A 24,743-nucleotide genomic window follows, 5' to 3' on the forward strand; every position below is an offset into this window, starting at 1 on the left:
GAAGCTAGGGTCCATTGGCGGGCCATGGGAGTCACATGAACTGTGGAGGCCATGTGGCCCAGCAATCTCAACATCTGCCGAGCTGTGATCTGCTGGGACGTTCGCACCCGCAAGACGAGGGACAACAAGTTGTTGGCTCTCGTCACTGGGAGATAGGCGCGAGCCGTCCGAGAATCCAGCAGAGCTCCTATGAATTCGAGAAGATGGGACTTTGGGTAATTTATCACAAACCCCAGTAGCTCCAGGAGGCGAATAGTCATCTGCATGGACTGCAGGGCTCCTGCCTCGGACGTGTTCTTCACCAGCCAATCGTCGAGATATGGGAACACGTGCACCCCCAGCCTGCGAAGTGCCGCTGCTACTACAGCCAGGCACTTTGTGAACACCCTGGGCGCAGAGGCGAGCCCAAAGGGTAGCACACAGTACTGGAAGTGACGTGTGCCCAGCTGAAATCGCAGATACTGTCTGTGAGCTGGCAGTATCGGGATGTGTGTGTAGGCATCCTTCAAGTCCAGAGAGCATAGCCAATCGTTTTCCTGAATCATGGGAAGTAGGGTGCCCAGGGAAAGCATCCTGAACTTTTCTTTGACCAGATATTTGTTCAGGGCCCTTAGGTCTAGGATGGGACGCATCCCCCCTGTTTTCTTTTCCACAAGGAAGTACCTGGAATAGAATCCCAGCCCTTCTTGCCCGGATGGCACGGGCTCGACCGCATTGGCGCTGAGAAGGGCGGAGAGTTCCTCTGCAAGTACCTGCTTGTGCTGGAAGCTGTAAGACTGAGCTCCCGGTGGACAATTTAGAGGTTTTGAGGCCAAATTGAGGGTGTATCCTTGCTGGACTATTTGGAGAACCCACTGATCGGAGGTTATGAGAGGCCACCTTTGGTGAAAAGCTTTCAACCTCCCTCCGACTGGTAGGTCGCCCGGCACTGACACTTGGATGTCGGCTATGCTCTGCTGGAGCCAGTCAAAAGCTCGCCCCTTGCTTTTGCTGGGGAGCCGCGGGGCCTTGCTGAGGCGCACGCTGCTGACGAGAGCGAGCGCGCTGGGGCTTAGCCTGGGCCGCAGGCTGTCGAGAAGGAGGATTGTACCTACACTTGCCAGAAGAGTAGGGAACAGTCCTCCTTCCCCCAAAAAATCTTCTACCTGTAAAGGTAGATGCTGAAGGCTGCCGGCGGGAGAACTTGTCGAATGCGGTATCCCGCTGGTGGAGATGCTCTACCACCTGCTCGACCTTCTCTCCAAAAATATTGTCCGCACGGCAAGGCGAGTCCACAATCCGCTGCTGGAGTCTATTCTCCAGGTCGGAGGCACGCAGCCATGAGAGCCTGCGCATCACCACACCTTGAGCAGCGGCCCTGGACGCAACATCAAAGGTGTCATACACCCCTCTGGCCAGGAATTTTCTGCACGCCTTCAGCTGCCTGACCACCTCCTGAAAAGGCTTGGCTTGCTCATGGGGGAGAGCATCAACCAAGCCCGCCAACTGCCGCACATTATTCCGCATGTGTATGCTCGTGTAGAGCTGGTAAGACTGGATTTTGGCCACGAGCATAGAGGAATGGTAGGCCTTCCTCCCAAAGGAGTCTAAGGTTCTAGAGTCTTTGCCCGGGGGCGCCAAAGCATGCTCCCTAGAACTCTTAGCCTTCTTTAGGGCCAGATCCACAACTCCAGAGTCGTGAGGCAACTGAGTGCGCATCAGCTCTGGGTCCCCATGGATCCGGTACTGGGACTCGATCTTCTTGGGGATGTGGGGATTACTTAGTGGCTTGGTCCAGTTCGCAAGCAATGTCTTTTTTAGGACATGGTGCAAGGGAACAGTGGACGCTTCCTTAGGTGGAGAAGGATAGTCCAGGAGCTCAAACATTTCAGCCCTGGGCTCGTCCTCCACAACCACCGGGAAGGGGATGGCCGTAGACATCTCCCGGACAAAGGAAGCAAAAGACAGACTCTCGGGAGGAGAAAGCTGTCTCTCAGGAGAGGGAGTGGGATCGGAAGGAAGACCCTCGGACTCCTCGTCAGAGAAATATCTGGGGTCCTCTTCCTCTTCCCACGAGGCCTCACCCTCGGTGTCAGACACAAGTTCACGGACCTGTGTCTGCAACCTCGCCCGGCTCGACTCCGTGGAGCCACGTCCACGATGGGGGTGTCGAGAGGTAGACTCCCTCGCCCGCATCGGCGAAGCTCCCTCCGCCGACGTAGTCGGGGAGCCCTCCTGGGAGGTGGCCGCAGTCGGCACCGCACGCGGTACCGACGTCGGGGACCTCACCCCGGGCGATGGGCCAGCCGGCGCCACGCTCGACGGTACCGGAGGCGCAAGCACCGCCGGTACCGGAGGGGTAGGGCGCAACAGCTCTCCCAGAATCTCTGGGAGAACGGCCCGGAGGCTCTCGTTCAGAGCGGCTGCAGAGAAAGGCATGGAGGCCGATGCAGGCGTCGACGTCAGAACCTGTTCCGGGCGTGGAGGCTGTTCCGGGCTGTCCAGAGTGGAGCGCATCGACACCTCCTGAACAGAGGGTGAGCGGTCCTCTCGGTGCCGATGCCTGCTGGGTGCCGACTCCCTCGGCGACCCAGAGCTCTCGGTGCCGACGCGGGGAGGAGACCGGTGTCGATGCTTCTTCGACTTCTTCCGAAGCATGTCACCGGAGCTCCCCGGCACCGACGAGGAGGACGTAGAATCCATCCGTCGCTTCCTCGGGGCGGAGGTCGAAGCAGGTCGATCCCGGGGGGGCTGTACCGCAGGAGCCCTCAGAGTAGGGGGAGACCCACCCGAAGGCTCACCGCCACCAGCAGGGGAATGGACAGCCCTCACCTGCACTCCTGACGATGCACCACCGTCCGACGACATCAGCAGACGAGGTCCCGGTACCACCGACGCCGATGCAGCTATCCGATGTCTCGGCGCCGATGCAGAGGGCCGATGCCTCGATGCACTCGATGCACTGGCGGCCGAGGATGAAGGTCTGGACGCTGACGACGTCGATGCACTCGATGACCCCGGTGCCGATGCCGACGAAGAGCCCGAGAACAAAACGTTCCACTGGGCCAATCTCGCTACCTGAGTCCGCCTTTGTAACAGGGAACACAGGCTACAATTCTGAGGACGGTGCTCGGCCCCCAGACACTGAAGACACGAAGAGTGTCTATCAGTGAGCGAGATTACCCGGGCGCACTGGGTGCACTTCTTGAAGCCGCTGGAAGGCTTCGATGTCATGGGCGGAAAAATCACGCCGGCGAAATCAAAATCCGAAATGACGAATTTGAGCACCAAAACTTTGAGGGAGAAAAAATCTCGACCGAGGCCGAAAAGAGGCCTACCCCGACGACGAAAGAAAACTTACCGGGGCAAAGACTGGAAGTACGGGAAGGGGCAAACGAAACCGAAGGGGGTTTGCGGAGCACTTTCCGAACGAATTTAAACTTTTCCGAAGAAAAAACACGTCGATTTGAACAACGGACGCGCGAGGTCGACTCTCCGGGGCTCGACACGGCAAAAACACAGCCGTACCGAGTGCGGACGAAAGAAGACTGGCCGGCTCGAGCCGGTTTCGGGCGGGAAGACGGCCGCGCATGCGCGGTGTGCGCGGGCGCGCGAGGACTAGCAAAGGACTTTGCTAGTGAGGATTCCGGTTGGAGGGGCTGCCGTGGACGTCACCCATCAGTGAGAACAAGCAGCCTGCTTGTCCTCGGAGAATATATTCCTCTAGAATTTATTATTCCTTACCCCATGTCTCATATAGTAAAAGCTACAAAGCAACAAGGCACTTTCACTTTCTGTATCTAAACGGATACAGAAAGTGAATATATTCGAGTTATTCCCCAAGTTTTCCATGTCATCACTGTGACCCCTGACGCAGGTGCTGGTCACCGAAACACAGCCCGTGTCGGGCCTTTTTGTCAAGGCTCATTCATTAAAGAACTGTGTTCCATTTTTAAAGGCCCGTGGTGCTGTTTTTTTTGTTTGGACTTTAGTTTGTACTTCGTTCCCTCTCTTTTGTTATCACCACTACAATAGCCATCATGCTTGCAGGTGTCTTAAACATTTAGGTACAGTAGGTATTTCTATGTTCCAGGAGGGTTCACATATTTGTACAGAAATAAAAGAGTTAAAATGGGAGTTACACCTGGGTCCCGTTGTTCAGAGTCCACCGCACTGACCATTAGGCTACTCCATACCCTTGCATGCTGCTCTATGAGGAATGGCCATAATATCTGAAGCTGTCACAGAGCTTGGTTTCCACTGTCACTTTCACTTCATGGGGGCGGGGGAGGAAGGGGGTCATGCCTTTCTCCCTCCAGTGGTCAGCTGTTCAATCAGGGCACCTTTTTGTACCCTGGACGTGGCTGAAACAGGTCTAGATATACACGTTGTGATAAGTACGAGGCTGTCCTATCCTGGGCAGGCCCCTAGATGGCGCTGTTCCCCTAAAAATGTCCAGGATGTCCTATCCGGGGTAAGCCACTAGAGGGCGCTAGTAGAATAGGTGGAGGTCGCTAGGACCAGGGAGAGTCCTGGGATGGCTACAGGTGCAGGCGGCTATTGTCTGGGTCCTATTTAGCCATTAATCACTTTATACCCCACCTGAGTGTGAAAGGAAGAGAAGAGAGCTGGTAGCTGAAGAAGGAGAATCCCCCCTGGAAAAAACTGGCTAAACCCTATGGACTTGTGGTGGACTGTGTGCTCAAGGAAGAAAAACAGGCTGGGGTAAGAAGTCCCTAAAAGCATTAGTGTTGGACTGTGTAGCCTCAGTACTTAGAGGAACTGTGTGTTCAAAGAAAGGACTGTGAGTCTAAAGAAAGAAAGGATTGGGTGTCCAAGGAAGGGTGTCCAAAGAAGAAGTAGGGCTGTGTGTCCCAGTACTGAGAAGCAGGCTGCAAAGCCTGGGGTTAGAAGTCCCCAAAGTATTGAGGTTAGTGCTGAGCCCAGGAATCTGTGTGGGGAGGCTCAGTGAGAAGATATGTAAATGTATAAAGTATTTAAGCTAGAAGAACTGTGCCCAGGGGCTGGAAGGTAAAATTATGTATAATCATACCTGATAATTTTCTTTCCATTAATCATAGCTGATCAATCCATAGACTGGTGGGTTGTGTCCATCTACCAGCAGGTGGAGATAGAGAGCAAACTTTTGCCTCCCTATATGTGGTCATGTGCTGCCGGAAACTCCTCAGTATGTCGATATCAAAGCTCCATCCACAGGACTCAGCACTTAGAGAATTACACCCACGAAGGGACACTCTGCCCAGCTCACCACCGCCGAAACGGGGGAGGGGAATTAACCCAGCTCATCCCCACACAAGTGGGGGAGGGGAATCCGTCCAGCTCATCCCCGCGGAGCGGGGGAGGGACACCACACCCGCCGATGCGGGGGGATCTGGCTTATCCTGCAACCGCAACCGCGGGAGGAGCTGACTGACCCTAACACCGCCGAAGCGGGAGGGGTACAAAACTGCCCTACAGCCGCACGAAGCGGGAGGGAGTGCCGGCAGAATTATAAGTCTCAATCCAGCCCCGTAAAACGGAGGGGAGAGGAATGCAGCAGCTCACTGTAACACAAACTCGTCTTAACTCTTGAAGAATCCAAGTGAAAAAACTTGAACACGAAGTCCTTCTGAAGTAACTGAAGACTAAACTTGAACCTGAAATGCAACCAGAACAAAACAATACAGATATCTGGGAGGGGCTATGGATTGATCAGCTATGATTAATGGAAAGAAAATTATCAGGTATGATTATACATAATTTTACCTTCCATATCATCAAGCTGATCAATCCATAGACTGGTGGGATGTACCGAAGCAGTACTCACCCAGGGCGGGACATAGAAATCCCTGACCGCAACACTGAAGCTCCAAACCGGGCCTCCGCCCGAGCAGCCACAGTCAAGCGGTAATGCTTGGAGAATGTATGGGCCGAAGCCCAAGTTGCCGCCTTGCATATCTCTTCCAAGGAGACGGAACCGGCCTCTGCCATCGAGGCCGCCTGAGCTCTTGCGGAGTGAGCCTTCAGCTGGATAGGCGGCACCTTCCCCGCGGCCACATAAGCCGCTGCAATGGCTTCCTTGACCCATCTTGCCACTGTAGGCTTAGCAGCCTGCAGACCCCTACGAGGACCTGCAAACAGGACAAACAGATGATCCGATTTCCGGAAATCATTGGTCACTTCCAAGTATCTGATGATGACTCGTCTCACATCCAGATATTTAAGAGCAGAGTACTCCTCTGGGTAGTCCTCCCTACGAAAGGAAGGGAGACAGAGCTGCTGATTCACATGGAAGCGAGAAACAATCTTGGGCAGAAAGGAAGGCACTGTGCGAATAGTCACTCCTGCCTCAGTGAACTGCAGAAAAGGCTCTCGACATGAGAGCGCCTGGAGCTCGGAAACTCTTCTGGCTGAAGTGATAGCCACCAAAAAGACTGCTTTCAACGTCAGGTCTTTCAGAGATGCCCTCGACAAGGGTTCAAACGGCGGCTTCTGCAATGCTCTTAGCACCAGGTTGAGATTCCACGCAGGCACCACTGAGTGCAGAGGAGGGCGCAGGTGATTAACTCCCTTGAGAAAGCGCACCACATCTGGCTGGGAAGCCAGGGAAGCACCCTTCAGGTGGCCCCTGAAGCAAGCCAGAGCCGCTACCTGGACCTTAAGGGAACTGAGCGACAGGCCTTTGTCCAGACCTTCTTGCAGGAACGCCAACACTGAAGAAATTGGAGCAGTGAAGGGAGAAAGTGAGCCTGCTTCACACCACGCTGCAAAGATACGCCAAACCCTGGCGTAAGCAGTAGAAGTAGAGCGTTTCCTCGCTCTCAGCATAGTGGCGATGACCTTGTCTGAGAAGCCCTTCTTCCTCAGACGCTGCCGCTCAATAGCCAGGCCGTAAGACCAAAGGGGGAGGGATCCTCCATCACCACGGGACCCTGATGTAACAGGCCCTGCTCCACTGGCAGCCGCAGAGGATCGTCGACTGAGAGCCTGATCAAGTCCGCATACCAGGGACGTCTGGGCCAATCCGGACCCACCAGGATTATCCTGCCGGGATGTCTTGCCACCCGGTCTAGGACCCTGCCCAACATGGGCCAGGGTGGGAACACATAGAGAAGCTCTTGAGTCGGCCATTGTTGGAGAAGAGCATCTACTCCCAGGGATCGAGGGTCCCGTCCTCTGCTGAAGAAGCGCGGCACTTGGCAATTGGCCGATGACGCCATCAGATCTAGGCTCGGCTGGCCCCAGCGCTTCGTGATGTCCAAGAACGCCTGAGCAGATAGCTGCCACTCTCCGGGCTCCAAGGTATGGCGACTGAGAAAGTCCGCCTTGACATTCATGACTCCGGCAATGTGGGCCGCTGACAGCTGTTCCAGGTTCGCTTCCGCCCACTGGCATAGACTCATAGCCTCCTTGGCTAGAGGGGCGCTCTTGGTACCTCCCTGGCGGTTGACATAGGCCACAGCCGTGGCATTGTCCGACAGTACCCGTACAGGCTTCAGCACCAGTACCGGGATGAACTCCAAAAGCGCCAACCGAATGGCTCTGAGTTCCAGGAGGTTGATAGACCACTTCGCCTCTGCAGGAGACCAGAGCCCCTGCGCTGTCCTTCCCAAGCAGTGGGCTCCCCAGCCTGACAATGAGGCGTCCGTCGTGACGACAATCCACTCTGGGGTCACCAGAGGCATTCCTGCAGACAACTTGTCTGTCTGCATCCACCAGCTCAGCGCCTTGCGCACTGCTGGATCCAAGGGAAGACGCACCGCATAATCCTCCGACATCGGAGTCCAGCGCTGCAGCAGAGAGTGTTGTAGTGGTCTCATATGAGCCCTGGCCCAGGGCACCACTTCCATCGTGGCCGTCATAGAGCCCAACAGCTGCACATAGTCCCAAGCCCGAAGAGTAGAGGCTACCAGGAACTGGTCCACCTGAGCCTGAAGTTTGACAATCCGATTGTCTGGCAGGAACACTCTGCCCACTTGGGTGTCGAATCGAACTCCCAGATACTCCAGGGACTGAGTCGGACGCAGCTGGCTCTTCTCCCAGTTGATGATCCATCCCAGGGAGCTCAAAAGAGCAACTACCCGGTCCACAGCTTTGCCGCACTCTGCATAAGAGGGGGCTCGGATCAACCAGTCGTCCAGATAAGGATGGACTTGTACTCCTTCCTTTCGCAGGAAGGCCGCTATGACCACCATTACTTTGGAAAAGGTCCGCGGAGCAGTAGCCAACCCGAACGGGAGGGCTCTGAACTGGAAGTGTCGGCCTAGGACTGCAAAACGCAGAAAGCGTTGATGAGGAGGCCAGATGGGAATATGCAGGTACGCTTCCTTGATGTCCAAGGAAGCCAGGTACTCCCCTGCCTTCACTGCCGCTATAACAGAGCGGAGAGTCTCCATGCGAAAGTGCCGCACTTTCAAGGCCCGATTGACCCCTTTGAGGTCGAGGATAGGCCGGACAGAACCTCCTTTCTTTGGTACCACAAAGTAAATGGAGTAACGCCCCTTGCCAAGCTGACTTTCTGGCACCGGAACGACCGCACCCAGGCGGATCAGATTGTCCAAAGTCTGCTGCACTGCCACAGCTTTGACCGGAGACTTGCAGGGAGAGAGTACAAACCCGTCTCTTAAGGGTCGGCAGAACTCTAGCTTGTAGCCGTCTCTGATGACTTCCAGCACCCAAGCGTCTGAAGTTATTGTGGTCCACTCGCCCAGAAACGAGGACAGCCGTCCTCCAATCTGCACTGGGGCGTGGACCAAGACCCCGTCATTGGGTACGAGACCCTGGGGGAGGACCGGAGGGAGCACCTCCGGGACGGCGGTCTCTGCGAAAGGAACGCTGCTTGGGGGAGAAATGCCTCTTAAAGGAAGAGGGGGCAGAAGAACCCGACCTGCCCGGGCGGTACCGACGGGCTTCCTGAAACCGTCCTCTGGAGGTACCGGGACGAGCACTAGCCCGAGCCCTGACCTCTGGTAACTTCTTGCCCTTAGACGTGCCGAGATCGGTCACGATTTTGTCCAGCTCTACCCCAAAGAGCAGCTTGCCTTTAAAAGGCAACCTAGCCAGGCGGGATTTAGAGGCGTGGTCAGCAGACCAATGTTTCAGCCAAAGCCACCGCCGCGCAGAGACTGTCTGAGCCATGCCTTTAGCTGAGGCTCTCAAGACATCATACAGCAAGTCTGCCAAATAGGCTAAGCCCGATTCCAGGGCTGGCCAATCATCCCTCAAGGAATGATCCGAGGGGGAAGCCCGTTGCACCATAGTCAGGCATGCCCTGGCCACATAGGAGCCGCAAACTGAGGCCTGCAAACTTAAAGCAGCCGCCTCAAAGGACGACCTTAAGGCCGCCTCCAATCTCCTGTCTTGGGCGTCCTTTAGGGCCGTGCCACCTTCCACCGGCAATGCCGTTTTCTTAGTCACCGCAGTGATTAAAGAATCCACGGTAGGCCACAGATAGGCCTCACGTTCACTCACAGCCAAAGGATAGAGGCGGGACATAGCCCTAGCCACTTTAAGGCTCGCTTCTGGGACATCCCATTGAGCCGAAATTAAGGTGTGCATGGCATCATGCACGTGGAAGGTTCTAGGCGGGCGCTTCGTCCCCAGCATAATGGCAGAGCCAACAGGGGCTGAGGGAGAGACGTCCTCCGGAGAGGAAATCTTCAAAGTGTCCATGGCCTGTAACAACAGGTTGGGCAAATCCTCTGGGCGAAAAAGCCGCGCTGCAGAGGGGTCATCCGCTCCATCCGAGCGGGGATCCGTCTCCTCCAAGGAATCCGCAAAGGACCGTTGGGAGACCTCAGACACGCTGCCCTCATCTACATCGGAGGAGACAAATTCCTCCAAGGCCTGGGAATCAACCCGAGGGCGTTTACCTCTGGGAACCTCAACCTCTTTACCAGACGAGGGAGCGGGGGCAGCGTTGTGCATGAGGAAGGCCTGATGCAGCAGCAAAACAAACTCGGGGGAGAAACCCCCCAGACTGTGCACTTCCGCAGCCTGGGCAACAGCCCTAGGCGCACTCTCAACCGGCGCTCGCAACAGCGGGGGAGAGGCCTGCTGCGCATCCAAAATGGCGTCCGGCGCGACACTCCGCGAAGGAGCCGCGCGGGAAGAACGGCTCTTAACTTTAGCCGCTTCTGTGCCGTCGCCCAAATTAAGGGCGTTCATGGCATTAATGTCTCCAACCTCAAGGGCGGCCCAAGAAGAAGCCGTCCGAGCCGCGTGGCCGGCCAAAATGGCGGAGGCGAGGAGCGGGGGATGGGCGTTTATGGCGGGAAAAACCGCCACGCCGGAGGAAGGACCGGGACATTCATCGGTCACGAAACTGCCACCCAACAAGGGCGAATCAGGCTTTAAGACCCCCGCATCCCCTCTAGAAGCGCTCAAGCGACCCGGGGAGCGACCCTTTGCGCCCTCGCCCTCCGACGCCATGTGCCACGAGGAGAAGAATCGGGGAACCCCCGCCCGCTATAAAAAGGTAAAAATTACCTGCTGTCCGCTCCGAGTTGTAACGACCTGGTGTCCCAGTGAGTAGCTGCAATAGACGCTTAAATAAACGTCGAAATAAACGCCTTTAAAGACGTTTAAAATTTTTTTTTTTTTTTTTTTTTTTTTCAACGGAGCCAGCGGGAGGGGGGAGAAAAGGAGGGACCTGGCACCACCAGGTTTGCACTTGCTCAAAAGAGCCCTCAACCCCAGGCACTCAACAAAACCTAAAAATTAGGCTTGGAGGCCTAGCCAGAGCTGCTGCTGCTGTGTGTGACCACCACCTGCTGAGATAGAGAACATACTGGGGAGTTTCCGGCAGCACATGACCACATATAGGGAGGCAAAAGTTTGCTCTCTATCTCCACCTGCTGGTAGATGGACACAACCCACCAGTCTATGGATTGATCAGCTTGATGATATGGAATAAAGAATTGCCTGAATATGCTGTTGGTAAGACCTGTTTAATTTTGCCTCTGGAGAACCAGGTCACCCTGAGCGTGAAAGGATAACATGCTAATCTGCATACAATTTGCATACTGAGAACCAGCTCACCCTGAGTGAGAAAGGGGCCCAGGAGCTTGAGGTTGGATTGCTCAGGATACTGGGACTGTTTGGAGTCTTGTTCAGAGGCCACAGGCCAGTGAGGCCTACTGGAGAGTGGGAGCAGAAGCCCCATCTTCACAATGTCCTTCTTTTTTGCCTTGAACATTTCTTCCCATTCCATTATCGTTGAAAGACTAATTTTGGGCCTGCTCTAGTCCCACCCAAAAACACACCCCTTTGCTATTTGGATGAACTGCATGCAGTGTAAAACGTCCAAACTTTTTTTGAAAGTATCTGCCAAATTACAACATGCAAGTTATTGCTCCATGTTGTAATTAAAGAAGCATAATCATACTCAGGTTCCATCCATTGCAAGTAACCATGATGATTTGCCATCCAACTCTTCATTTGTGACACAGCTACCTGCATTTGGGACCTTTCTTCGGCTACGTCTCATCTCCTATGATGCAACTTCCTGTAGCCGTATGGGCAGGATGCAGCTGAGGGAAGGCACCGAACACAGACAGAGGCTGCTTGATTGAATCACTGCGGCTATGTCACTTGTTAGCAAAGGCACTTTCAGGACCTTGGAGGTGCACGGGAAGAAGGAGAGACACTGAAAGGTAGGACCTAAGGGGGGGAGGCAGAAGGAGGCTGTCTGGACCGGAAGAGGAAAGGAGAGGGACTCAAGGAATGCTGATCTCATCAGAGGAAGGGAGAGATGCTGGATCTATTGGGGGAAAGGTGTGTGTGTGTGGGGGGGGGGGGGGGGGGGGGGGGGGAGAGATGCTGAATCTGTGATGTGGGGGTGGGAGACTGAAATGATGGATCTGCCCAGGGAGGGAAAACAGACTGAGGGGAAATGAGACAGAGGGAGGGGAAGAGGTGCTAGACCCAGTGGTGGGGGACAGAAGGGGGGGGGGGGTGAAGAGGGGGAGAGACACCCAGGAAGGGAGGGAGATATACAGGCAGACCATGAAGGGGGGGGGGCAGGGGAAAGACAGGGAGAGATGCTGGGTTGTGTGGGAGGAAGGGAAGAGAGAGAGGAGGGACAGGGACATAGAAAAGAGATGCTAGGCATGAAGGTAGTATAGGGACAGGGACACAGAAGGACAGTATTGGAAAAGGGAGGAAATGGGGAAATGATGGAAACAAGGGGAGGACAGGGATTTTGAACACAGGGCAAGATAGGGACACAGAGAGCAGATGCTGGGGGAGTGAGTAGGGACAGAGGCATAGAGAGGAGATGCTGGAAGGATGTATAACAGACAGAGAAGGGAGATGTATGGTGGACATGGAAAGAGAAGAAATGTTAAATGATCAGGAGACCCTGCAAAGACAGGAAAATAGAAATGCAGAAAAGAGACACTGGGATAGTTGGTTGTAGAGGGGTTGGAGAAGGCTGCGACAAAAGGTATGGCAAGAGATTTGGGGTGGGGCATGGGGCAGGACAAGGGAGTGGCATGGGTGGGGCAAAGGAGGATCATGAAACAGGGCAGGTGTCGGGTTTTTCTCTGTCAAAGAGTTGGCAACTCTAATAACATCTGCATAGGATTAGTAAGACATGGGTACTCTGGGAAACATCCAAATTAGTTGGCTTTGCATATATAAAATAGCTGCTATGCAATGCTTATAGCTCCCTGTTTCAGTGGACATACAAGAAAAATAAAGTGTATCTCTAAACCAGTCACTAAAATGGCATATTCCACAAGCAAGATTAAACCTCTTTATGTCTTCAAGCCCCAAGCCTCCCTTGTATCTAGGCTTTAGAAGTAGTTTAAGAAGTAATTTAGCTTTCTTCCCATGCCATAGGTACCTGAACAAACGAATATGTAAAGTGGTGCTTAATAGCTAACAGTGACGTTTAAAGGACATATAGACACTTGGATATCCAGATCATATTATATAAAAATATGTGTCCCATGAATGACGTGTGTATGTCCTCGAAATGTGCAGGCGATTCCATGTGAGCTATAATATGGGCTCTATATTAACATTAGAAAAGAGGGCCAGATCATCAGGAATTTGAATATTAAGGTACCACAGAGTGCCCTCCACTCACACCAGAGGGAAATTCTCCCCCCATTTCTCACTTGTCTCTAGGGAAGGGCAATACTTCAGATTTATGCTTATTTAGCTCCAATATCTTCCCAAATACTTCCAGCACGTTTTGCAGCGAGACTTTAGGATTTTTCAATATCATTAAGATCTCATCTGCAAAGGCTCTTGCCTTGGGCTTCTCTTCCCACTCCCAAACCCCTGCCAACTGCACCCCAGATATACCCTAAAAGTGCCTGCATATAATAAAAATGTAAACCTCCTTGGTTGTACTACAGAAAGGTGGTATATCAAATCCATGACCCTTTACCCATCAGTTTTCATACATATAAGAAGGGTTCAAGAAAATAGAGCCTAATAGTCAGCCAACGGAGATCAGTGTTTTGCTGACCGCCGCCGGTGATATCCCTAGAAATTCAATGCTGTAGCATTGAATTTCTGGGTATATGAAGCCGGCAAAAACATAGCCGGTTAAGGGGTCCTTTTACTAAGGCATACTAATGGATTTAGTGCATGCTAAATGCTAAGATGCTCATTATATTCCTATGGGCATCTTATCATTTAGCACATGCTAAATCCATTAGTGTGCCTTAGTAAAAGGAACCCTACTTGTGATATTTATTAGGAAGGTTAGCCAAGTGAGTGAAAATTTTACAGACCTTCCAGAACATGGGAATTAGAATTCTATTTGAGAAGATGGTAATGTGCCCAGCCTTTATTGTTTTAATTGCACTGGCTCACTGTCCAGGAATGCTGTCAGCCTAAATTGTTTACTCTTCTGTTTAAAGAGTACTGCTTGCAGGTGGTATATAAGAAACTTGCAGGCCTGAAGAGTATTGAAGCAGTGTATATTCAGGCACAGTAGGTATTTTTCTGTCCCTGGAGGAGTCACGGTTTGGAAAAAAAAAAAAGAACTGAAACTGAGCGTCTTCCAAAATGCTAGATAACTGCTTTCAAGTCTAAGATCTTATGGAAGATTATTCTAAAAAATTGGCCCTGCTACTGAGAAAGCTGCAATATGGGTCTCAACAAGAGTAACCTCAACAGCAGATGGAATTGTTACCTTCTCAGTACCTGCAGAATGTAATTTAATCAAAGGTTTGTAAATCTTCAACAAGCTTCCTATATAATAATTCTCACCTCTAACGTTCGGTCTCTGCCTGGGACCGTGGCTCCATGGTTTGATTCCGGCAGTAGATCAGTGATGTCATCCGCATCACACGGCCTCTTCTATCACTTCTGTTTCTGCTGTTCGTGTGGTCCCGCCCTTGAGGGTGGGACCACACGAACAGTTGAAACAGAAGAGAAAGAAGAGGCTGTGTGAAGCGGCGTCCCTACAGTGCAGGAGGTAAAAACATGCAGGAGGTGGGGAGGGGGGTCCTGAAACGACAGGGGAGGGAAATGGGGTCATGAACGACACGGGGGGGGGGGGGGGGGGGGGGGGGGGAAGGGGGTCCTTCTTTTGCTTCTGTTTCGGCTGTTCGTGTGGTCCCACCCTTGAGGGCGGGACCACAGGAACAGCTGAAACAGAAGCGAAAGAAGAGGCTGTGTGAAGCGTGCGGGAGGTAAAAACGTTCAGCAGGTGGGGAGAGAGGTCCTGAAACGACAGGGGAGGGAAGAGGGGTCATGAACGACACGGGGGGGAGGGGGTCCTTCTTTCGCTTCTGTTTCGGCTGTTCGTGTGGTCCTGACCTTGAGGGCGGGACCACAGGAACAGCTGAAACAGAAGCGAAAGAAGAGGCTGTGTGAAGCGTGCGGGAGGTAAAAACGTTCAGCAGGTGGGGAGAGAGGTCCTGAAACGACAGGGGAGGGAAGAGGGGTCATGAACGACACGGGGGGGGGGGGGTCCTTCTTTCGCTTCTGTTTCGGCTGTTCGTGTGGTCCTGACCTTGAGGGCGGGACCACAGGAACAGCTGAAACAGAAGCGAAAGAATAGGTTGTGTGAAGCGTGCGGGAGGTAAAAACGTGCAGGAGGTGGTGAGGGGGGTCCTGAAATGACAGGGGAGGGAAGGGGGGTCATGACCGATACGGGGGAGGGGGTCCTGAAATTACAGAGGGGGAGGTCCTGAAACGACACGGGGGGAGGGGATTCCTGGAAATCAACTGGAAGGGTAGGGGCAGGTCCTGGAACTGGAAGGGGAGGGGGGTCCTGGATCAGGGGGTAGCGGGGGATGGGAAGAAGGGGGAGGGGAAGAAGGGGAGGAGGAGGGGGAGGGGGGTCCTGGAACTCGGGGAGGGGGGAGAGGCGGAGTGGGAAGGGGAGAGGGGGGATGGGAAGAAGTGGCAGGGGGTCCTGGAACTCACATGTGAAGAAGTGGGAGGGGTTTCAGGAACTCAGACGGGTGGAAGGGGGGAGGGGAAGGGGGTTCAGCAAACTCTCGGTCTCGCTGTGTCTCACATATGCACTCGCACACACTGTCATTCTGACACACACACACTCTCACAGACACACTCGCACCCACTCTCACTCTCTCTCTGACACACACACACACACACACACACACTCGCACAGTCACTCTCTCTCTCTCTCTCTCACAGTCACTCTCTCTCACACACACACTACGAGGAAAACCTTGCTAGCGCCCGTTTCCTTAAAAACTGAAACAGCCTTTTTTACTAGTTTCAAATATTTATGACCTTCCCTCCTTAAAAAAATCAATATTCCCAACTTAAGGAAAATGCGCTGTTCTACTGGCAGCCAATGTGGCTACTAATGGGTACCATGTTCTTTAAATGTACAACCTGTCAACAACTGAGCTGCATAGGTGGGCTGACCAGGATAGATAATATTGCAGTAATCTACTCCAGTACGGAACAATGATTGCAGTCCCATGCAAAACTCGTTTGCCTCTGATACATATTATAATTGTCAAAACAACCTCAATTTAAAAAAGGTGGCAGAAACTACTGAGCTAATTTGGTTATGGCAACTTAATCGCACATCAGCTCACTACTGATGAACTGGGATCAACAGTATTTCCAACATCTATTCTTTACCATGTAAGATGCTTTCTTTTACTATGTAAGCCGCACTGGACCTGCTGTATGTGGGAAAGAGCGGGGTACAAATGTAATAAATAAATAATAATAGAGCACGGTGCTCAGCCATATGATCTTAGTTTTACTTAAATTCATCACTAACTGATTTTTTTTTTTTTTTTTTGCCAACCAACTACTAACACTTAGAAACTCACTCCTGTAACACTGGTGGTATTATCCACTGGTTAGAAACAGATGAAATTGCAGAGGTATCCACAACTTCACTGGCTTCCAATCGGATTCCAGACCATCCACACAATCTTCTGTTGTCTGACAAAAAAATAGCATAAAACCAACTCAACACGATGACTCCAATGCCCAAAGCTGGATGCTGTATGAGTAGCAAACAGCAGTGAATGACTCAATCACGCTTATTTTCGAAAGAGAAGGACGCCCATCTTTCGACACAAATCGGGAGATGGGCGTCCTTCTCACAAGGCCGCCCAAATTGGCATAATCGAAAGTCGATTTTTTGACACCCTCGACGGCTTTCCGTCGCGGGGATGACCAAAGTTCATGGGGGCATGTTGGCAGGGTAGCGAAGGCGGGACTGGGGCGTGATTAGGAGATGGGCGTCCTCGGCTGATAATGGAAAAAAGAAGGGTGTTCCTGACGAGCACTTGGCCGACTTTACTTGGTTCATTTTTTCTTGCGACCAAGCCTCAAAAAGGTGCCCGAACTGACCAGATGACAACCGAAGGGAATTGGAGATGACCTCCCCTTACTCCCCCAGTGGTCACTATCCCCCTCCCACCATAAAAACAAGTTTAAAAATACTTTTTTGCCAGCCTCTGTGCCAGCCTCAAATGCCATACTCAAGTCCATCACAGCAGTATACAGGTCCATGGAGCAGTTGTAGTGGGTGCAGTGTACTTCAGGCAGGCGGACCTGGGGGGAGGGAGTTTGGGGGGCTCAGCACCCAAGGTAAGGGAGCTATGCACCTGGGAGCAATTTGTGAAGTCCACTACAGTGCCCCCTAGGGTGTATGGTTGGTGTCCTGGCACGTCAGGGGGACCAGTGCACTACAAATGCTGGCTCCTCCCACAACCAAAGGGCTTGGATTTGGACGTCTTTGAGATGGATGTCTTTGGTTTCCATTATCACCGAAAACCGAGGTCGCCCATCTCTAAGGTCCCCCATCTCTAAGGGCGACCCAAATGTTGAGATTTGGGCGTCCCCGACCGTATTATCGAATTGAAAGATGGACGCCCATCTTGTTTTGATAATACGGGTTTCCCCGCCCCTTCATGGTGCCGTCCTTAGAGATGGGCGCCCCGTTTGATTATGCCCATTAGAATTGTCCAGCAAAAGTAATAATGATGAATTATTGCTAGACCTTTTCATTCTAGACCTGACCTGCTCAAAAATCGATACCAGTAGAGTTTCTGTACCACAGCCTCTCCAAAAGCCTCCTTGGCTGTATTCTGTGATCTTCCAAATATTCCACTAAATGTTAGATCACTGCTTTTTCAATAACTTGTACATTTACAAGTGAAACAGTTGATTAATATTTTCTTTCTGTTGGCCCCTAACTTTTAAACATTGTACATAAATGTGTGTTAAAAATATGAGTTAACACATTAACCCCACTTAGTAAATAGACCTCAAAATGTTCTTACTTTTTATTCCAGTATAACAACAAAAATCTTTTTTTTTGGGGGGGGGGGGGGAGGGGGAGGGGTAATCTGATAGATTTTAAGCAGTATTTGAATAAATAATTAACTCTAAAGATATATGCACTTCTGCTTGATTTTCGTCAGGCTAGATCCCTCCAATATCAGAACTACCAGCCTAATCAGAACTGGCTTAACCCAGCTCTCTGCCATGACCATGGGATAAAAGCAAGGGTGTGGGTAAAGCTCTCATTTGTAGCAGCTGGATTATTTCTTTACCCCCCCCCCCCCCCCCCCCCCCCCCCCCCCCCCCCCCCACTCCTCTGCAGCCATGTTGCTGCAGTGACAGATTTTTAGCCAGAGAATTACTCTCTTCATAACTTGGCCTGGATCTGCTGTTTGGTAAGTTAATAGAGGTTGCAATTGAAAAAATACCTTCTAGGGATTCAGGAGCTGATGCGGTAGAGATGTGCACCGATGGCTGAGTGCAGAGCTTGTACCATAAAATTAACTCAAAAATATACCACACCAATGCAGTAATCAATACGCATGCAAATTGCAATAATGTCCCCTTTTTTGCCAGCGTGTTATTGTGTCTGGCACTGATAGGATGGGATACATTAAGAGAAATAATAAAATAACAGCAACAACCCCCCCAAAAAACCCCAAGCCACCAGTTTAGCACCCGAACCAGAACTCCCTGCATCCAACATTGCTTTCTGCATTGCCTCCTTTAATCGCTGGTAGTCTAGTAGCCCCCTCTCTCCCTTGACCCCCCACCCCCAATATTTAAAAAACCCATCCCTGGTAGTCTAGTGGCCCCCTCCCTCCCCTGCCCCAACATAAAAAATTCCCTGGTGTCTAGTGGCACCCCTGCCACCTTCTTATCCCTTTTCTGCTCTACCTTGGTGCAGGGGCGTAGCCAGACACCCATTTTTGGGTGGGCCTGGGCCCAATATGGGTGGGCAGAAGAACTCTGCCTTATCTCACAAGTGATTTGGTCTCTCCTTCTTTCACCTGCATGCCCATATGGCCTCTCAAACATCCCCCTCCCTCGCATACCTTTTAAATAGCAGATTTTCACCGGCAACGAGCAGCAAGTAATACACACTGCTCATGTTGGCCCGATATACTTCCCTCTGATGCAACTTCCTGTTTCCACATAAGCAGGAATACATCAGAGGGAAGGCTGTGGGGCCGGGGCGAGCAGTATGTATCAGTCGCTGTTCACTGCAGGCAAAGATCTGCTATTTACAAGGTATGCATGAGGGACAGTTGTTTGGGAGTTTTGGGCTGGTGGGGCTTGGGGATTCCTGCTAGCTACATCATAGGTGTACTGCTACCTGGTGGGCCTGAGCCTAAAGTAGGTGGGCCTGGGCCCATCCGGGCGCATCCTTGGCTACGCCACTGCCTTGGTGTATCTTGAAGAGGCAAGAGTAATGCTCCCTCATTCCTGCCTCTGCGCCACCATCTTGTAAAATGGCAGCACCTGATTCCACACTGTGCATTCTGGGATGCACTGAACAGGGGTCAGTCTGCAAAATAAGGGGCTTCTTCCCTTATTTGGCAGTCTGAGATGTGCCACTAGATAGCAAAGGAGTGGGTGATCGGAGGATCGGGAGTCATCTTAGGGGTGGGGGATTGGTGGTCTGGGGGAGCTTATTGGCTTTTCAGCCCTGATATACCCTTCAACACTGCCTCAGACCTGGCTGTAATTTTCTTGCGTTCTGCTCATGTTGTGCTCCTTCATAAACTTCTCTGCACTGGGGCGGAATAGCTAATTGCTTGCTTACCATTTAGTTTAATATGCTTGCGCTGATGTCGCGTGAGCTAACTCCTGTGCCAAACCCATTTCTGCATTGTTTACCTATTAAAGTGCATGTAGATCTCTCTGTAACTGCACGTTCCTGCATGCAGTAGCTTTCTGTATCAGCCCCTCTGAGATAATTTTCTATAGTGTCTCTGCTTTTTAATGCACAGTGATTAAGTTCATGTGCTTTCAATTTGCTGTTTTCTCTCACCCACACATGCTCATCTTTTGCCATGTGTCAGTGGAATTCCCATTTTAACTTGCTGGGGAATGATTCATGCTTCCCTTCCTAGGCCACTGCTTTCCCACACGATTCTGTTTTCAGGTGCTGCTCCTTACATACAGGGACATCACTTAATTCCTGATATAAAGCAGAATTGTTTATCTTACAAGACTTTCAAGGAAAATGAGCTTTCTTGATGGTTTGCTAAAATATAATTACACATTTTTTCAGGCAGTGGCTGCCGATATCATTTTTACAGAGTGCTGTTGAAAAGATCAAGCAGAATCCGATACCTGCAAACTCGTCGCTTGCTCGGACCACCAGTCTTCAAAGTCTTTCTGTAACTTCACTTTGGCTTTCTCCAAGAGAAACTGTAAATGTTCTATTTCTGTCTTCAGCCCTTTCAGACGATTAAACAATGCTTTATAACTGTAGAAGGGAGAAAGCCACAAATCAATCACGGGACCACAGGATCCAGGAGTATGATGATCAGCATAGATTTTAGACGCTGATTCAGGCAGAGGCTATTTGTGGTCTTGAATGCAGTTCTTATACTGAGAGAGAAAACTGACTGTGAGAGTGTGTCTTTTAACCTTCCCTGCCTCATTATTAGTAGCAGTTAGAGAAAGTGGATAATAACAACCTTTAAGACTTTCTTCAGCATAGCTCATTATCTAGCAAGTGAAATGCACATACCATCTTTTTCCTTCTGTATTTACAATTAGTTCCTTTCTCCAACAATCCCCCAGCCCTTGAAGAATAAATACAACACACACAGCTGATGCATATTTACCAGGATACCAAAATGGCAGAGAACATGTCCTCTGATCAGGGCCGTACCAAGGGTTGCGTAAGCTGTGAGGGTGCACAGGGTTTACATATGGAGGGGTTCAACAACTGCTACCAGCCGACCATCTCTTTTCATTGGTGGTGGTGGACCAGGCAAGGTGGAGGTGAGGGTGGGGGGAGATGCCAGTGGGCGAGGAACACATGGTGTCTCTAATCATAATGTTTTTCTACCCAACAGTGATTTAGTATTGTTGAGCTTGATATTCAAAGGATTTATGCTTCTAACTTTGAAAATTTACTAGCACTGAATGTGTAATTTTTTACTCAAAATTTCACTAAACACTTAAATTTAGGAGCATAACAAGTGGGTGGTAACAGGGACGGAATTAGGGTGGGGAAATAAAGTTATGAGTTTAGCATTGATTTTTTGCCTTAGGCTTGTAAATCTAGGCAAACAAATGGCAGGCCTACATTTACGAGCACAACTTATAAGCTCCTATATTAGAATACATTTTCAGCTGAACAGTTATACTAAGTTTGGATGAAAATAGGGCAAAATTTAGAAGCATAAATTTAGGAGCTCAGCATTTTCTGAATATCGGAACCAAATGCATTTAGTTGACAGGGTAAACTCTACATCCAAGTAAATATATTTCAAATGTTAATTTTATCTTTCTTATTAACATTGTTCATCCCTATCCACTATTTCTGGGATAAGCAGTATAAAATGTTTTGTACATTTTTGGGATCTTGCCGGGTATTTGTGATCTGGATTGGCCACTGTTGGAAACAGGATGCTGGGCTCGATGGACCTTTGGTCTTTCCCAGTATGGCAAGACTTATGTACTTATATGCTGGAGGGAGACAGTGCATGGTAATGCCAAGCAGAATGTGCTAATTGCAATGTATGTGTGATAACTTCAATGAATATGCACTATTTGCAAACATTGCAAATTATTTTTCTCAACTAAATGCACAGAGCGGATACCAGGGATGGAAAGCAGTAGCTCAGTAAGCGCCATTTTGAATGGTATGGCTAACAGTGCAACAGCAACAGGGCATCACTTTAGGTCCTGAAGAGCTCAACATGCCATGGAGTAAGAGGGTGGTGCAGGGGATATGGGGAGTCTAGAGTATATGAAAAGCTGGGTGAGGCAGACCATTCTTTTCCTCAGTTTTATAGCCAAGACGCTCACGCGAGTGATCCAGCCAACATTTGAGCACAAAGGTCTTTTTCAAGACCACTGCAAAAACAGTCTTCAATTTCCAGTATTGCTTTAATCTGGATCATCGCTATCATTCTCCACTTTGGCACTTAGACTCCTGATGTAGGCCTTTTGGCCGAAACACAACGTTGTGTCGAGTCGATATATTGATTAAAAAAATTTGTTCATCTCCACTCTGGGACTCCTGGTTTTTTTACCCACTGCCTTGTTGTATTGCTCAAAGGAGCAATGCCATTGTACCTTATCAGTTTTGATGGGTTTTCCTGGTATTCAGCCACTAATATACAGTATTTTTGATGGTATCTTTCTAAGAAAGTATAACAAAAGACATAACACCCACAGCTCTTATATGTAAAGAATTCAGTATACATTAGACTGTATGAGATCAGAATACAAATTAGCACTACTAGCAAGGCAGACATGAGGCTTCAGATGGGATTTGAAGAGCATGTGAACATTGGTCAGCAAGGATACAGAGGTTTATTGCACACAGAAGGCACATCAGTGAAAACCAAGGAATCTTCATTCTGGCACAATTCACCTCCTAAATGTGAACATATAATATCCCTGTAGAGAAGCTCTCCATGAATCACTTTAATGAAAACTTACAATTTGATTTTAAAAGAGTCCTGCACAGCTTTCATCAATCATTTCACCCCCATTGGGCAATCAGTCCTTAATTTGTTCCATTTCTGTTTAGAATTATAACACTTTCATTTTATAATATCTGTGGAATAGGATCTACCAATACATCCCAAAACTCCCATTATGTCCAATCCAATGAGTAAGTACAATAGTACTTAAAATCACATGACTCAAGACAACTTGTAAGATGAATGCACACCTTTCATTCAGAAAAACCAAGTTTGTTAACTAGTTGGGTTGGGTAAATCTCTAGGGAGATCAGTTCTGTTACTCTCTTGCACAGAAATTGTCAGAGAAAAAATGCACATGACTGATTTTCTAGTGCGTTTTGTGTTTAACTGTAAATCTCATTCTGTTAGAAGTCCTACATGCAACACTGGCCGTCACAGGTTAACTAATAATGGTAGCTGTTTAGATTGGGTTGTGATGGTAGAATCAAACTAGCAGCTGGGCCTCTGCATGGCAGGCTGCAAGTTCTGTAATAATTAGAAGCCCTAGAAGAAATGCAAGTGCTCACATAGCCAGGTCTATCTGGCCAGCTACATGGGGGACCTGGGAGATTGGATGCTTGGACAGTGGCTTTGATAATGTTGCTGGCTGTTTGGCTTTATTTCATTTATTATTTATCCCATACTTACAATGAATCCCACAGCAAGCTACATTAAAAACAAAACATAAAATCAACTTAATCAACTGAAACCTTATTGAACAAAGCATTGTACTTATAACTCCCTTACCATTCCCAGCAAAAAAGCAAATAGCGGAAACTATAGAAAACACAAGCCAGTTTTATAACTGAACTCGAGGAATCTTCCACTCTAGCTCTGTACAGAAAGACAAGGTTTTAGTAATCATTTCCTAAAAAATATCAAGTCTGTAGCACAATAACTGACTATGGAAACCTATTCCATCCTGCAGGAAGAGCAAACCTAAATGGGTGATTTCATACTACATAATAACATAGTAGATGATGGCAGATAACGACCTGTATGGTCCATCCAGTCTGCCCAACAAGATAAACCCACAGCATAAGGCATAATGTAATACTACATATGAAGTAGAAGAGTGGTTAAAGCACTGGTTTTGACATCCAGAGTGTCATTAAAATCGTTCACAGTACCTGAAGATTGGAGGGTGGCCAGTATAATGCCAATTTTTAAAAAGGTTTCCAGGGGTGATCTGGGAAATTACAGACCAGTAAGCCTGACCAGTGCCAGGCAAAATAGTGGAAACCATTGTAAAGAATAACATTATGGAACACAAAGACAAACATGGTTTAAGGGGACAGAGTCAGTATGGGTTCAGCCAAGGAAGTCTTGCCTCACCAATTTGCTTCCCTTCTTTGAAGGCGTGAATAAACATGTGGATAGTTGGTTGTCATGGGTGTGGCCTTGCCCTTATGTTTAGACCTACTGTTTCTCTGTATCTAGCTCTGTGACCTCTTCAGGCTGCCTTTTTTCCTGTTGTTCTTCCTGTAAGCCAAGCCTCGCTTTGGTGTCCCTGAAGCCAAGCCTCGCCTTGGTCTCCCTGCTGCTTCATTTCCTACTTGTGACATCATCAGCCTACTCCTTTAGTTTTCCTGCGTTGCCTTTGCAACAGGTCTATTTTTCTTTTCTTGCTGTACTGTTGTTTGAACTGGTCTTCTTGTTACGCTGTGTCTTTGGGCACAGCCCTGAGACCTGTGTGAGTGGTTTTGGTTTGAATCTGTATGGATTACTTTCCTGTTAGGTTTGCTTTCAAGCAAAGCCCTCTTTTGTTTCTCTGTGTATGTGGTTCTGCTTTAAACCTGTATGGATTACTAGCCTGTTAACGCTGCTTCCAAACAAAGCCCTATTCTGTTTTTATGTGTGTATGTGGTTCTGGTTTGAGTCTGAATAGATTCTTTTCTTGTTGTCTAGGCTCTCCAGCTCTGTTTCCTTGTGTGGTTTCCCTTCTTACCTTTCACTGTTCAGAGAGCTGCTTGTTGCCAGCCCAGCTGCTTTCCTTGATTACTTTACTTCCACAGCCTAGCTGCTTTCTTTGATTACCTTGCACCCGTGTAGCTGGGTGTGCTCTGTCTCTGCCTGCCTTTCCTTTCCCTTCCTGGCTGAGTTCTGGTAAGAACATTGTTTGTTTTTCCTTTGTTTGCTTTAAACCTTTGACTACAGTGTAAGCCCTGCTTCTTTCTGATGTGTTTTAGAAGCAGCCCTTCCCTTTAGCCTGCTTTAACTCTTTGTCTGATGTGTCTGTCTCCTGATTCTTGTAAGCATTCCTCCTTATCTGATCTGTGTATGTAAAGGCAGCTTTCCCTGTTTGCTTACTAGAGACAAAGGGAAAAGTTATTTGACGCT

At 49.8% G+C, this 24,743-nt stretch overlaps 1 protein-coding gene across 1 annotated transcript in view; it reads right to left on the reverse strand.

The window, feature by feature from the left end:
* KIF6 (kinesin family member 6) overlaps nt 1-24,743 on the reverse strand; it is a 795,359-nt gene that overhangs the window by 74,490 nt on the left and 696,126 nt on the right. The window contains exon 18 of the mRNA XM_030195774.1: nt 20,047-20,182. Coding sequence (XP_030051634.1) covers nt 20,047-20,182 — 136 coding nt within the window. The remainder of the gene's footprint in view (nt 1-20,046; nt 20,183-24,743) is intronic.

This window comes from Microcaecilia unicolor, chromosome 3 (genome assembly GCF_901765095.1).
Source record: "Microcaecilia unicolor chromosome 3, aMicUni1.1, whole genome shotgun sequence".
Lineage (NCBI taxonomy): Eukaryota > Metazoa > Chordata > Amphibia > Gymnophiona > Siphonopidae > Microcaecilia > Microcaecilia unicolor.